The 16317-nt window shown below is 46.4% G+C and overlaps 1 protein-coding gene across 3 annotated transcripts in view; it reads left to right on the top strand.

The window, feature by feature from the left end:
- The window catches only part of SCG3 (secretogranin III), a 36070-nt gene extending 23364 nt beyond the window's left edge, over positions 1 to 12706 (top strand). For all 3 annotated transcript variants that reach the window (XM_056865776.1, XM_056865775.1, XM_056865777.1), the window contains 4 exons: positions 7049 to 7126; positions 8019 to 8144; positions 10633 to 10713; positions 12453 to 12706. In XM_056865776.1, coding sequence (XP_056721754.1) covers positions 7049 to 7126; positions 8019 to 8144; positions 10633 to 10713; positions 12453 to 12571 — 404 coding nt within the window. In that variant the 3' untranslated portion in view covers positions 12572 to 12706. The remainder of the gene's footprint in view (positions 1 to 7048; positions 7127 to 8018; positions 8145 to 10632; positions 10714 to 12452) is intronic.
- Positions 12707 to 16317: the final 3611 nt, after the last annotated feature.

Here is a 16317-nt window from a genome sequence, read left to right as displayed (position 1 = left end):
CAGCAAATCAGGACAAAGACACCGACCTCGCCGTCTCCCTAATGTGCTACCTTCCTATGCAGTGGGCCATGGCCCGGAATCTTTCCAGTAGGGACCCAGAGCTGGAGGAATGCACAGCACCCACACCCACCCGACATTAATGTTGCCAACCTCCAGTTGGAGCCTGGAGACCTCCTGGAATTACAGCTGATCTCCAGACTACAGAGATCAGTTCCCCTGAAGAAAAGGGCTGCTTTGGAGGATGGACTTGATGGCATTATACCCTGCTAAAGTCTCAACCCCCACCCTTAGAATCATAGAGTTGGAAGGGACCGCCAGGGGTCAGCTAGTCCAACCCCCTGCTCAGTGCAACTACCTCCTCCCCCACACCCCCAGTGACCCCTACTCCATGCCCAGAAGATGGCCAAGATGCCCTCCCTCTCATCGTCTGCTTTAGAATCAGCTGTGCTGACAGATGACCATCTAGCCTCTGCTTCAAAACCTCCAGGCAAGGAGAGCTCACCACTTCCCAAGGAAGCCTGTTCCACCAAGGAACCGCTCTAACTGTTAGAAAATTATTCCTAATGTCTAGACGGAAACTTCTTAGGCTCAACCCCTCCAAATCTCCAGGAATTTTCCAACCCAGAATTGGCATCCCTACTTGGCACAAACTCTGAGGAGGCTCTCTCTGAGAAAGCAGCTAAATTGTCAACCATTGCACATGGCTGGGATTTGGGGGGGCAGGGAGTTTGGAAGCGGGACAACATCAACCCATCCACTATTTTGAGGCTGTCCAGTCCCTCTAAATGTGCTTGGCTGCTGAAGCAACAGGTTCTTCCAGCAGCAACACAGTGCCTGCCTTGGTAGCTGAATGCGTACAACCTCAACATCCCCCTGGCTTTCTGTTTCCGTATTCAACAGTGGTGTGAAAATAAGCCCTGATCTGTCCATGTCAGTGCTTTCTGGTGACTATGGGAAGAGAACAGTGCCCTGTGGTGTTCCTGTTCATTCCTGCCTAGCAAGAATTTGGACATGAAGTAGAGGAACCCATTGTCCAGATGAGACCCATTGTCTCATCTAGAACCCATTGTCTCATCTAGAACCCATTGTCCAGATGAGACCCATTGTCTCAATTAGTAGAGGAACCCATTGTCCAGATGAGACCCCATTTCTCATAGGGTTATTTCTTTCCTGCAGAACTTCTCTTTCACATTTCCCATCACCACCACCCCTCTTTAAATTTCTTTTTGATTATTTCTTTTTCTCACATGTGGCTTCACCATCCTGCTGTTCTCATGGATGATTCATCTTTGGCTTGCTCTGTTATTTTTTGCATACCGGTCACTTTATACTGGAGGAGCTGTGATTGGATGCCAGCCGCACGGCTCCCTGTTATTTGAAAGACAAAGATCCAAAGAGACCTCTGCATTCATGGCCTCTGGCTTAGGTGTGCCAAAGCAAGAAAGTCCTATTTGGAATCAGTGGAAGTAACAGGACATAGAACCGTGGCTCAGTGGTAGAGCATCTGCTTGGCATGCAGAAGGTCCCAGGTTCAATCCCCAGCATCTCCAGTTAAAGGGACTAGGCAAGTAGGTGATGGGAAAGACCCCTGCCTGAGCCCCTTCAGAGCCGCTGCCGGTCTGAGTAGACTGACTTTGATGGACCAAGGGTCTGATTCAGTAGAAGGCAGCTTCACATGTTCATGTGTTCAACCTGGGTCACAAGTTCTGAGAACCATGATCAAGAGATTGAAGCCTTACTGCAGCTTTACAAATACATTCACCAAAGTTATTAAGCAGTCAACATTTTAAAACCATCTGCTGCTCTGATTTTTGGGCTTATTACTCCCAGTCATGGCCTCTGCTTGTCAGATCTAAGGCTGACATTTTTTTTTTTTTTTTGGCCATCAAGTCACAGCTTGAAAGTTGGACATTGAAGAAAGCTGTTAGGAAGAAAGTAGATTCCTTTGAAATGTGGTGTTGGAGGAGAGTGTTGCAGATACTGTGGACTGCCACAGCTTCATGTGTTCATGTGACTGCCCAAAAAAACAAATCAGTGGGTTCTAGATCAAATCAAGCCTGAACTGACCCTAGAAGCTAAAATGAATAAACTGAGGCTATCGTATTTTGGTCACATTATGAGACGACAAGTCTCTAGAAAAGACATGCTAGGAAAAGTTGAGGGCAGCAGGAAAAGAGGAAGACCCAACAAGAGATGGATTGGCTCAATAAAGGAAGCCACAGCCCTCAGTTTGCAAGATCTGAGCAAGGCTGTCAAAGATAGGACATTTTGGAGGACATTGGTTCATAGGGTCGCCATGAGTCGGAAGCGACTTGACGGCACTTAACACACACATGTAGGGTTTTCAAGGCAAGAGATGTTTAGAGGTGGTTTGCCATTGCCTGCCTCAGCATCCCCCTTGGTATTCCTTGAGGGTCTCTCGTCCAAATACTAGCCAGGGTCAGGGCTGAGAGAGTGTGACTGGCCCAAGGTCACGCAGCAAGCTTCCATGGTGCAAGTGGGGATTTGAACCTGGGTTTCCCAGGTCCTAGTCTGACCCCTTAACCGCTACACTACACTGGCTCCCCCATGGCTGGCATTGCCTTGATGATCATGAAGGAGCAACTGGTACTTTGATTTTCTTGAGCTGTTGCGCATGAGAACAAACTAAGCATGCAATCCTAAAAACACTATCCTGGGAGTAAGCCCCACTTCTGGGTAGTCCTCCTTAGAATTGCTCTCTAAGGCCATTTATTCTTGGTAATTATCAGCGCGTTCCAGGCTAAATTCCCCACATATTTTTTGGAGTTTTTCAGTAGTTCAGGAAGTGACCGCGAAGCCGGCGCATACCTGCTTTGCATTACTTAAGAGCCCCTTTAACGCGACCTTTTGTGTTTGCTCCACTGCCGCCTCGAAGAATCCCCTCAAGGTAGCATGTAGGTTCACAGCTGTGCATTAGCTATGCAACCGGCGATTGCTAATGGCTATGCAAACAAGGAGCAGGCGAGTGGGGGGATGGAATTTCTCCTTTAGTATCAGGACCGTGAATAGTCATTTTGAAGGTCGCATTTTAAAAAAGAGCTTTATCGAGCTTCAAAACTGACCCTGCATAAATGGCCTAAGACATATTAGATGTTTCATATGACCAGGCAGGGATACTGGACTTAATCTGATCCTTCATATTTCTCATGTTCTCAATTAGCAGTGCTTTCGGTTGTCTGTTTTAATGCTGTCATCAGACATTTTGAAGTGTTGAATTAGCCTCATGCCTGTATAAACCAGCATTAAATGTTATCTATTATTACCATAATTAATGTGACTTCAGTGCTTAAATATTTTTGCTTCGGAATGGAAAAAAACATTTCCATAGCAGACACTGTTGGGGGTGGGTGGAGGGTGAGAGGTCTTCCCCCAGCTGAATTATTTAATGCCACGTATATTTAGATCCGTTTTGTTTCCAAGCCATGCTGACAAGTGAACAAGTGTGGGCTGAAAAAGTGCCTTTCGGGCATATGTTGATTATGCAAAGAAAAATGTGCCTTTTCAGGGTGTGTTATGGAAGCTCTGGAAATCTATATAGTGGAACGATATAAACGACAGACTCTGCAGTTTGCTGTTTAATAACCTAAATGCTGGTGTGGGTGGACAGTTTGCTATCGGGCAACAAGCCCACAGCCCTATTGGTGACGGTGCTTTATTCTTGCCCAGTGCATTTGGCCTCAGGACTTCCATAAGAGATATCCATATGAGAAAACTAAGGCCATTTATGCTTGGCAATTAGCAGCGCATTCCAGGCTGAATTGCCCCGTATATTTTAAAAAATTTTCATGCTGAGCCGTCATTCTGGAAGTGACTGTGAAGCCGGTGCATACCTGCTTCGCATTACTTAAGAGCCCATTTAACGCGACCTTTGGTGTTTGCCCCAAAGAATCCCCTCAAGGGACCATGCAAAATAACAGTGGCGTATTAGCTATGCACATGCTAATGGCTATGCAAACAGGAACGAAGGAGCAGGTGAGCGGGGGGGGGTGGAATTTCTCCTTTTGCGTAAAAGGCAGTGTTGGACCCTGGATAGGCATTTTTAAAGTCGCATTTTAAAAAAGAGCTTTGGGCTTGCATCAAAATTGACCATGCCTAAATGGCCAAAGGCTTGCAAACCACTTTGGTCAGCTGTTTTGCAGAACGCGTTCGCACCCCGTCTTCAGCATGGCATTGGCCGGAAGAAAATCCTTCACATTTAAGACTGTGGCTGATACGCACCTGGTTGCAAATTCAGCAGTATGCTGGCCTTCCGAGTAGGGTTGTCCACCTCCAGGTACTAGCTGGAGATCTCCCACTGTTACAACTGATCTCCAGCCGATAGAGATCAGTTCACCTGGTGAAAATTTGCTTTTAATACCTGGAGGTTGCCAACCCTATTTCTAGACCACTGAAGAGTGTCGGGCAAGAAAGGAAGGAATGGCCAGACGTTTTCTCCTCTGCCTATAGGATAGGATTGCCAGGTCGCTCTTCGCCACCAGCAGGAGGTTTTTGGGGTGGAGCCTGAGGGTGGGGTTTGGGGAGAGACTTCAATGCCAGAGAGTCCAATGGCCAAAGCGGCCGTTTTCTCCAGGGGGACTGATCTCTATCAGCTGGCGATCAGTTGTAATACCAGGAGATCTCTGGCTAGTACCTGGAGGTTGGCAGCCCTAAGCAGAGGTCATAGGTGACATGTAGAGCAAGGAGCCATTAGCCTGATCCTGAGGACACTGGACACCACGCTGCGTAGCTTGCGAGCCCTCTTGGCAGCTTCTTCAGCAGGGGAGGAGCCGTGGCTCAGTGGTAGAGCCTCTGCTTGGCATGCAGAAGGCCCCAGGTTCAAGCCCCGGCATCTCCAGTTAAAGGCACCAGGCATGTAGGTGATGTGAAAGACCTCCGCCTGAGACCCTGGAGAGCCGCTGCCAGTCTGAACAGACAATACTGACCTCGATGGACCAAGGGTCTGGTTCGGTAGGAGGCAGCTTCATGCGTTCATGTGTACATAGAGCTGACTCTCCACCCCCAGGCTAGGATGTTTTGTTGGAAGTTATTAGCAGTTCCATTCTGGAGGGGTTTTTATTTACTTATTTATTTATCTTGCTTTAATTGGCACAATTAGAAATAGGTGTCCAGATGGGCAGAAGGTTGTCGCCTTGATGAGCTCTTAGCCTATTTTTTAAAAAAGAGAGGTTGCCCAGGCAACTGGCCTTGGAATGACATGGGATCTTATTAGAGCTGCGGCTAGGTCACGGAGTTGCTTAGCTACTGGCCATGAGTATGACATTTCTGCAGATGACTCACCCCATTAGTATAACTCAAAGCAAATATTTTGCACCATTATGTGGATCACAGCTGGTGGGTCTGTAAATGTAGGCTCGGTTTGAAACAGAGCCAGTTGGTAGTGGCTTTCCTTCTCTCTCCCGCTGTCTCTTGACCTTTTCCAAAAACAGGACGCCTCAAAACGTGGCAAATAATTTGCAAGCGCCATGGTGGATTAAAAGAGAAAGCAACTCTGCCTTTCATGATATATGGGTTTCCCAAAGCCAGGATTTGGGGGTGCCTTTTGAACTCTTAGAACTCGGAGGGTTCCCAGACTTTCTGTTTAAGAAAAGAAATGACGTTTCTAGCCGTTCTGGATGTAGAAGCGATAGCTATATCGTCGGTCGACGGGGTGGGAATCAAGAGAGAGGAGGACCAAATTCCTTAAGACTTTTGGTTTTGTCATTCATAACTGCGTACCATAAACCGATTCAGGTTTTTCATAGCCAATAGAGATCAGTTCCCCCGGAGAAAATGGACGCTTTGGCCATTGGTAGGGTTGCCACGTCCCTCTTCACCATTAGCGGGAGGTTTTTGGTGTGGAGCCTGAGGAGGGCGGGGTTTGGGGAGGGACTTCAGTGCCATAGAGTCCAATTGCCAAAGCGGCCATTTTTTCCAGGGGAACTGATCTCTATTGGCTGGAGATCAGTTGTAATAGCGGGAGGTCTCCAGCTAGTTACGTGGAGGTTGGCAACCCTAGCCATTGGACTCTATGGCATCGAAGTCCCTCCCCTCTCCCAAACCTGCTCTCAGGCTCCACCCCCAAAATCTCCAGGTATTTCTCAACCCAGAGCTGGCAACCCTATCTGATGCATCAGAGCTACCATTCTGTTTTTAAAGATGAGTTGGGCAACACTTTCTCTGGCACCCGCCAAGTATTTTTAGGAAGTGGGCAGAGCCAGGGAGGGCTTTTTCCCAGCAAGATTTCTGATTGACTATTGAGTTTTGATTGGCTGTGCAGATATTTTAAAAAATGTTGCTTTGGCAGCAGCTGCCACCACAACACAAGGATCTGCACTGTGTTACTGAAGTTAAGCTGCGGCAGTCATTTGGTGGCTGCTTCCTCTTCCTGAGGCAGCCGTTTTGTGGCTGTGCCCACCATGCTGTGTCAGAATTCCAAATGTGCCCGCAGGCTCAAAAAGGCTGGGCACCCCTGGACTAGAAGAAGATGGATGTGGTCCGTTGCTGAATAACACTGGGCTACTTCGGCTGCCTTGACTTCGTGGCCTTTTATAATCGTCATCGACATTTTATCATAGAGCATTTTAAATGCCTGTCTGTACTTCGTGGATGCAGGGGATCAAATTCATGATTTTGCAAATGAATCAGATCGAGGAGGGGCTTTGGCTCAATGGTAGAGCCTCTGCTTGGCATGCAGAAGGTCCCAGGTTCATTCCCCGGCATCTCCAGTTAAAGGGACTAGGCAAGTAGGTGATGTGAAAGTTTTCTGCCTGAGACCCTGGAGAGCTGCTGCCGGTCTGAGTAGACAATACTGACTTTGATGGACCAAGGGTCTGATTCAGTATAAGGCAGCTTCCTGTGTTCATAAACAACTTTTATTACATTGCAGTCTGCTGACCAAAACTGTCAATTTTTGCCGGTCTGAGTAGACAGTACTGACTTCGATGGACCAAGGGTCTGATTCAGTATAAGTCAGCTTCCTATGTTCATGTGAGTCCTATAAGACTGCAACTGAAGAACGGTCATTTTCTGTTGTTTTTTGTTTTTCCAGAAAACCTGGATGCAATGATAGCTCAGCAGACGAAGAAGAAACTTGAGAAGCCCAGTACTAAAAGCAAGCTGTTGTCAGGTATTTATTCTGTTGCTGTGCCTTTAAAAAACAAACAAACAAGGATTTTCCTAGAAGATTCATTGAATTAGTAGACAGGTATTCAGTTAATGTGAACAACAAAAACCTGAATTGGTTGCATGCCTCTTCCATTTCCTGGTCCATACCTGAAGACCTGCTGCCAGTCTGAGTAAACAATACTGATCTTAAAAAAGGTAAAGGTCCCCTGTGCAAGCACCGAGGCATTCCTGACCCATGGGGTGACATCACATCCCGACATTTGACTAGGCAGAGTTTGTTTATGGGTGGTTTGCCAGTGCCTTCCCCAGTCATCTTCCCTTTACCCCCAGCAAGCTGGGTCCTCATTTTACGACCTCGGAAGGACGGAAGGCTGAGTCGACCTCGGCTACCTGAAACCGACTTCCGCCGGGATCGAACTCAGGTCGTGAGCAGAGCTTGGACTGCAGTACTGCAGCTTACCGCTCTGCGCCACGGGGCTCTCACCATACTGACCTTACTGAATACAAAATTGAAGGCAGATCCATGTGTCCATGTGAGCTTCCATGGGGATTTTGAACCCAGTTTTCCTTATTCAGCCCCTGAACCATTATTTCAAGTTATGTATTCATATTACAAACTCAGTTGAAATGATTCAGGTTACCTTAAGCCTGATGTATAAGAAGGACCAGAATTTGCCTAAGGGAGAAAACCAGTGACAGTTAAATTGAACTAAAGCTGCTATAAAATTTGCAATTAACTTTAGAAAGTTAGCCTGCAGCTACTGGAACCTTCCTGTGAAAGATGTATATCTCCTATGGGACATGCTAGACATTAGCTGATGTACTTTGGTAATTTCTACACTTCAGACGATACCGGAGATAGTAATGGGATTCTCTGATTGCAACCTCTCTAGACAAGAGCACCGAAGAGGCTGACAGCACGAAAGCAGCCGCGGCTAAAATGGAAAAAGAATACGAAACGCTGAAAGATTCCACAAAAGCCGAAGAACAAAATACAGGCAACAACGAAGAGCCAAAAGGTAAGCGGGATTCTTCCCCTCCACATTTCCATATTGTTTCTGGCATATGGCGTCAAAAAACAATATGGTGGCTGGGATCCAAAGAGCATCCTTGAGCATGCGCGAAGACTTGTTTGTCTGTCTGTCTTTGAACAACCTGCTCATTCTCTGTACCCCAAACTGGTTTCAAACGCCCCACAGTTCCAATCAGTCAGTCATTTATTAATACAGCACATATCCAGTCATATACCAAAAAATATATATATATATAGAATCATCAGCAGTTGACTAAAATTCCATCAATATTAAAAGCAGAGATTCCAAATATAAAAATATAAAATACATAAATACAAGCATTAAAAGTATAAAATACATAAAATCCTAAGAGGGCGCTCCTGTATATATATAGATTGTAAGACATGTCATCCCAGCAATTTGCACCTGGTTTTGGATGCGGGAGCACAAAATGTAGCAGTGTCTATGGTAACCCTTGGATTTTCATCCAAGAGCAGCTTCCTTGCCCTCTCCGCCTCCGAGTTATCAGAGAGCCTGTTGGGCCACGGCCGGATAAATTTACCACTGATCTCTTCATAGTAAGGGCATCGGATGAGAATACACTACGTGGTATCTACATCCCCTATGCCACACCGGCATAATCTCTCTGAGATAGGGATTTCCCCACAGTTCCAAAATGATTTGCCGTGTGACATGGGAGGGAGGATGGCTGTTGGCCAAAAGCAAAGCTCCCTGTACACACAGGACTAGTTGCGTGACTCTTTGGGGGAATAGCCCACAGCTGAGGGGTGGAGCATCTGCTTTTCATGCAGAAGATCTCCGGGTCCGTCTCTGGAATCTCCAGTTTAAAAGATCTTGTGGTTCTCTTGGCTAGTAACCATGGCTGTGTTGAGGAAGACAGCCTGTTGGACTTGGACTAGAGAGATCTGAATTCAAATCCCACTCCGCCTTAAAAGTCCCAGGGTAGACTTAGTCCAGCCCCAGCATTTTGGTTATGAGAAAGCAGGAGACTCCTGTGCATGCTATGTGGATCTTCTTGCGGAAGGGTGGCCTTACAGCTGTGGGAAAAATAAGTAAGATCTCACCAATGCAAACAGAAGGAAAGGGAGGGGCCATGGCTCAGTGGAAGAGCCTCTGCTTGGCATGCAGAAGGCCCCAGGTTCAATCCCCGGCATCTCCAGTTAAAGGGACTAGGTAAGGAGGTGATGTGAAAGACCCCTGCCTGAGACTCTGGAGAACCGCTGCCAGTCTGAGTAGACAATACTGACTTCGATGGACCAAGGGTCTGACTCAGTATAAGGCAGTTTCATGTGTTCATGTGTTCAAACAGGAACATCGAGCCCTCGGCGCAAGCAATAGGGTTGACCTATTGAACTGAGAATGAGTTGGGCTGTTATCTTTTCTTGCTAACTCTGAACGACAGTTTTGCTAACCGAATCCAGCGCGTTCAATATGCCACTGTAGCAGGCAGTTCCTTCGTAATGGCATCCTGTACCTTTTAAAAACATAAAATCGTTAGTGAGTTCAATAGTCTGGGTTGAGCTTATTGATTGGTCTGTAACATGAGAGGATGGGTGGGGGGGAAACAAATCAAAAGTCTGTGAATCATTTCCAGTAGAGAATTCCACTCTTTGAACAGCTCCGAATGAAACAGAGAAGATGGATGAGGCGGGCGTCTTTCAATACCCATTCTCTGCAGACATCATCGCTTGAGTAACTTGGGCACGCGGCCCTTCGCCACTTTGTGTGCAGGGAATGGCTAAGCAGTAAGGCGCTCATGTTTTTTTGATCTGTGAGTGGTTCATTTGCACATGCAGGTCCCCTCCTGACACTGCGATCGTCGGGTAATCCTTGGCGCCTTCGACCTAGCCCACAGAGATTTAGGGTGCTCGCCCTTTGTTTGTGGAACCACCTGCTTATATTTATTCCATATTGTGCTCCTCTCCACCACCAGGAGCAAGAGATTGTAGGGCCATACTAAGAATTGCAATAATAATCAATCAACCTTTTATTGCTCATTGTCAACAGTTTAAGCATTTACATTATATGGGAAGAACAGCTTTACAAGAACAGCACGATCCCTTAAAACTGGGTACAAAATAGAACCATTTTATCGTGACGGTTGTAAGCTCATTACATGCGTTATGTATTGTTCAATCTGGTAAATTTTCTCGATATCAGCATCGAGGTCAGATAAAAGAAACGGCATAATCCAAGGTTGTAAAGGGAGATCATATTTGGCTAGAATAGGTATAATCCAGCGAGTTCCCTCTTCCTTCCAATTTTTGCAAAAGAGGAACAGATGATCAATTACACTGTCTCCACAATCCCACAAGTGGTCGTTAAAAGGAATATTAAAGAAGCGGCCATTTAATACCTGTGTGGGAAAAGCTTTGAGCCTCGCCAGGGTGAAAGCACGCCTTTGATTTGGGGGAGTTAAAAGATAAAAAGGAATTGCTAATATACTGATTTCTCTTTATTTTTGCTTTTCAAGGGAAAGCAGAAGCGTATTTGGAAGCCATCAGAAAGAACATTGAATGGCTGAAGAAACACAACAAGCAGACAGACAAAGAAGGTCGGTTTGCGTGAACTGAGGGCAGGGGATGGATTACAGTCAGAATTTGGCTGGGTAGTATAAATTAGCCCAACCCACCAAGATACACATTAGAATTATGGAATACAGAACCGAGCAGAGCAAAAGAGAAACACAATAGTATAGGTATCATCTGACCATCTTTGTGAAGACCATCCCATTAATGCAGGGGAGCATCACGGAGATAGTTCTCTCTCCCAATCAGCACCCACTAACCTCTGAAGGACCAGTTACCCTGAAAAGGACCTCTGAGGAGAGCCAGCATGGTGTAGTGGTTAAGAGCGGTGGTTTGGAGCGGTGGACTCTGATCTGGAGAACTGGGTTTGATTCCCCACTCCTCCACAGGTTGGGGCCCCAGAATCACTGGCTTTCAGGAGGCGGGGGTGTGTGTGTGTGCAGACCCACCTGCATGAGGTAGCCTCATACATTCAAAATTAATACAGGAATTATGAAACACGGTAACCTGCTTGAGATTTGTGTGCAGAATTATAATATACTGTGCGAATTAAGATGGTGCATACTAATGCGTTTAATTTGCATGACTGGTTCAGAGCGTTTATCTCTTTGTGGCACAGAACCTGAGTTAGCCTTGTGATAGATTTTGTGTTTGTCCGTGTGTGGGTATTCAGCCTGGATGATCTCTAATCGATCGCGCTTTGACTCCAACATGAGTTTTCATTTTCCAAGCGGGCATTTTAAAAGCCGCCATGAACCATGTACAAGCCCTTCAAAAGTCCTTGCCCAGCAGTTCAGATGTTAGGTTGACCGAGGGAATGTGACAAACAAATGTGAATAAATTTATTTACGGCAAAAGCCAGAATGAAACAACCAGATACAACCTGTGAGAGATTAAGCTCTCTCTTGTTTAAAAATATAACAATTTAAAAACATTTAAAGCCAGTAATTTACCAGATAAAAATTAGCCAGTCCCAGTACGGAAATTAGCCAGTCCTGTGCGGATCTTAATCTTGATTTCCCGTACGGATCTTAATTGCAGCAGAGAGAGCCCCGGGGTGCAGAGTGGTAAGCTGCAGTACTGCAGTCCAAGCTCTGCTCATGACCTGAGTTCGATCCCGACGGAAGTCGGTTTCAGGTAGCCGGCTCAAGGTTGACTCAGCCTCCCATGCTTCCCAGGTCAGTCAAATGAGTACCCAGCTTGCTGGGGGTAAAGGGAAGATGACTGGGGAAGGCACTGGCAAACCACCCCTTAAAACAAAGTCTGCCTAGTAAATGTCGGGATGTGACATCACCCCATGGGAATGACCCGGTGCTTGCACAGGGGACCTTTACCTTTTTAACATTTGGCAACTTGCGAGAGACAAAAAGAGTCCCCGTCCCAAAGAAGAAGTTTAATTACCTGTTCCTCTGACTCCATTAAATTAATAAGCGGATGGATCAGCTTCCGCCGAATACCCTCGTAATAGCTACATCTGAAGAGCACATGGTTTGTGTTTTCCAGTTCTCCCGCACCACACGGGCACTCCCACTGTGCTCTTGGCATCTTTCTGCATTTTCCATCCAATAAAGCTAAGGGTAGAGCAGATTCTCGTGCTAGGGTTAAAGCTCTCCTATGCTTATTTAGTTCTAGCGTAAATAAATACATAGCAGGGACCAGACGGCAGTGTATACTGGAAGGAGCTAGATAAGCTGGGGAGCTCCTAAGATCTGTTTGCCTCTCAAACAAATGGGTATAAACGAATGAATGCCTTCCGTGTTTCCAGATTATGATATTTCCAAACTGCGTGACTTCATTGACCAACAAGCTGACGCTTATGTGGACAAGGGCATCCTGGACAAAGAAGAGGCAGATGTGATCAAACGTATCTATGGCAGCCTGTAAGAAACAGACAGGAGGACGTCCCTTGAAGCTGTAGGGAATTCTAGTCTAGCTTCATCCTCTTATGACCTACAGCCTGTTTGTTTTCTCAGTTTTCAAAGAGATTGTTAGAAAGTGTTCTGTCTGCGTCGTATTGAACCTTTTTCCAAAAACAAAAACAAAAGTGTCAACACCCACAGTGACTGCATATTGATCTTTCCTGCACATTTGTCATCCCATTTAAGGCAGAACTTTGCTGCCGACTTTAGAGTTAACAGGGTAAACCACTGACTTTCCCGTTCCCTTTAGCTTAATCTTTGACGCCTGGCAACTCTGGTAGAGAAGCCAGATGTGTTTGAGGGAGAGCTCTCTTGCCCCAGCGACCGCTTACTCGTCACACTGTTTGGTAGGATCCAAAGAACTGTGAGCAAAAGGGGGGGAAAGCCACTCTTAGGCCATTTATGCAGGGTCAATTTTGATGCTCGCTCAAAGCTCTTTTTTTAAAAAGTGGGCTTTAAAATGCCTATTCATGGTCCCCGATGCAAAAGGAGAAGCTCCACCCCACCCCAGCTCACCTGCTCCTTCATTCCTTTGTTTGCATAGCCATTAGCAATCGCTAAATGCAGCTGTGATTTTTTCATGCTTCCTTGAGGGGATTCTTCGAGGCGGGGGCGGAGCAAAACACAAAAGGTTGCATTAAAGGGGCTCTTAATGCGGAGCAGGTATGCGCCGGCTTTGCAGTCACTTCCTGAATGATGAGGTGAAAAACTAAAAAAAAAAAAAATGCGGGGCACTTCAGCCTGAAACACTCTGCGAATTACCAAGCATAAATGGCAATGCTGCTCTGCAAATGCTTGTAACGAGTTCATGTGGCGCCAGGATAGGTTGGTTCTGTTACCGTTCTCGTGCTCCCTCTTTGTGGAAGCAGCGGCGCCAGTTTTCTCGCACAAGCAGAACACCTTTGGCTTTTCTTTCACCTCCTTGCACAACGCTCTAGCAGTGCCAGGTGTACAACAGCCCTTGCAGAAGCTGCCTTCCAGGTCTGGAAAGGCACCTTTGGGTCTAACTCAGCGACTTTGTTAGACATGCCGCTATTCATTTGTAAAGGGCGTTATCAGGGAACAAGGGTGAATACCATTTCTGCAGCTAAATATTTGCAAAGAAATCTCACGTTCAAGTTCCCATCGGTCACTACTGTTTCTTTGGCTTCCGAGATTATCTCATTTTGAATGCATTTGTGTGTCACGATTTTTCTTCCCGTCTATGCATTCTGTAGCGTGTCCATGTCTGTGTGCCATTAATTAGCCACTGTTCGTTCAACAAATGCATCAGCCTTTAACATAGATCTTGCAGGGAGGAAGAACTGGGTTGCTAAAGTCAGGTACAGTAGCAATGTAGTAAGTGAACACACCTCATAGCTTTTTAATAAGTGTTATTTCTCTGTGCATGTATAAAGAATTGAATTCTCGACGTGAGTAGCTTAACCACCCATGTAAATAGCTGTTAATTTCAAAGGACGGGGTGGGTGGGGGGAAGCACTGTAAAGATAAACCTTTCGGGGAGCTTACAATTGGAGGTTCTCGGAAGCATTGGGTCAGATATTTCCGTTTAGACGATTCATTGCTTTTGCCAGTCGGGGTGGAATAAGTTTTAACCACTGGTCCGAAGCCAAAGAAAGTGCCGTTTCTTGTTAAGAATGTAAGAAGAGCCCTGCAGGATCAGACCGGTGGTCCGTCTAGTCCAGCGTCCTGTCTGTCTCATACCGTGGCCAAACAGTTACTCTGGAGGGCCAACAACACAGCGTAGGGGTCGAGGCCTTCCCCTAAACGTTGCCTCCCGGCACTGGCAATCAGAGTTTACTGCTTCTGAATGTGTAGGTTCCCTTTAGTCATCATGGTGAGTAGCTGCTAACAGACCTCCCCTCCATGAATCTGTCCGATCCCCTTTTTGAACCTGTCTGTGCGTGTACCCATCACTAAATTCTCTGGCAGTGAATACCACATTTAAATCTCTTGTTATGTCAAAGCAGTATGTGTTCGTTGTGACAGAGTGACTGATCAGCAGAGGCTCCCAGACTTCTTGTGGCTGGGGTTGCCCACCTCCAGGTGGTGGCAGGAGACCTCCCGCTATTACAACTGATCTCCAGCTAATAGAGATCAGTTCCCCTGGAGAAAACGGCCACTTTGGCAACTGGACTCTATGGCATTGAAGCCCCTACCCTCCCCAAACCCTGCCCCCCTCAGGCTCTGCCTCGAAAACCTCCCACCGGTACTGAAACCTGGGAACCCTAGCTTTCTTTTAGATGCAAGGTGGCCCAGCCATGTGGTGGTTCTGGGTGTTGCATAAGGGTACCTTGTTGAACTTAATATGTTATTTGTGAGATTCCTGGCTGGAAAGAGCAGTGACTCATGCAGAGCAGCAGCAGGCATGCAATTCTGCTGAGCCTCTGCATCGGCTGAATGATCCACTCACACCTGATGAAGAGACTTGACAGAATTATCCCTCAGAGGCTGAGTAGGAAGCTAGGTCAGAGACACAGTGGACAGCTTCCTCTTTAGATAGGTGTTTGGGGCTCACTGGGAACAGCTTTCATGATTTGTTTTTCATGTTACAGTAGCCGGCCTCTTGTGGTCTACTATTATACACAATGCTGTTCGGGAATAAATAATTTAGCAACAAGATTTATGAAAGATATACTACAATCAGAATTTGAAAAAGGGAGTGGTTTAAGAAGAAGAGTTGGTTTTTAAATGCCAACTTTCTCTACTACTTCAGAAAGAATCAAACCGGCTTACAATCTCCTTCCCTTCCCCTCCCCACAACAGACACCCTGTGAGGTAGGTGGGGCTGAGAGAGCTCTAAGAGAGCTGTGACTAGCCCAAGCTGGCTTCACATAGAGGAGTGGGGAAGCCAACCCGGTTCTCCAGGCTGGAGTCCACCACTGTTGACCACTGCACCACGGTGGCTTTCTTAATCGTTTTTGGGAGGGGAGGCACTAAGCAAAGTTAAGTGAGAGGGACACATTGCCATGGTTAAAATGTCTGTAGATGTTTCCTGTTGACTAAGAGCCCATTACAAACTGCACTGTTGGGGCAGTGTCTTACATTTCTGGTTTATCATTAAAGCACTGAATCAGCAGTAGGAGAGGCATCTGTGCAGATGTGCCTGATCACGGAGGAGAAGTTATTGCTTAATCTAGTTGTCAACACACTGAAACTCCTTCGTATTTGCTTTTCTCCCAGGGTTTTGCTACCATCAGTATTGCTCTGGCATGCCCATTCCATAAGAGGAATAATCCTCTGCACGTTTTCCTAAGCGTGTTGAATGTTTAACTTTCTCTTATTCACTAAGGCCCCAAATCAGCCCCAGCTCAGCTTCACAAGGGGTCAGCTTTTGTATGCATTCAGCATAGGACAAGCTTCGGCAAAAACGCCCGAAGGATGATTCTTCTTTTTATCCAAGTAGGTCTGAAAATTTCCTAGCCAGTGGCGTCTCATCTGGAGAACCGGGTTCGACTCCCCACTCCTCCACATGAGCGGCAGAGGCTAATCTGGTGAACTAGATTTGTTTCCCCACTCCACATAAAGCCAAGTGGGGGACCTTGGGCTAGTCACACTCTCAGCCCCACCTACCTCACAGGGTGTCTGTTGTGGGGAGGAGGAGGGAAGGTGATTGTAAGACGGTTTGATTCTCCCTTAAGTGGTAGAGAAAGTCGGCATATAAAAACCAACTCTTCCTCATAAAGATGAGTTTCCATCTAGACATTAGGA

This window comes from Euleptes europaea, chromosome 20 (assembly GCF_029931775.1).
Source record: "Euleptes europaea isolate rEulEur1 chromosome 20, rEulEur1.hap1, whole genome shotgun sequence".
Classification (NCBI taxonomy): domain Eukaryota; kingdom Metazoa; phylum Chordata; class Lepidosauria; order Squamata; family Sphaerodactylidae; genus Euleptes; species Euleptes europaea.
The sequence above is the reverse complement of the archived record's forward strand: the minus strand, read 5'-3'. Positions and strand labels throughout refer to the sequence as shown.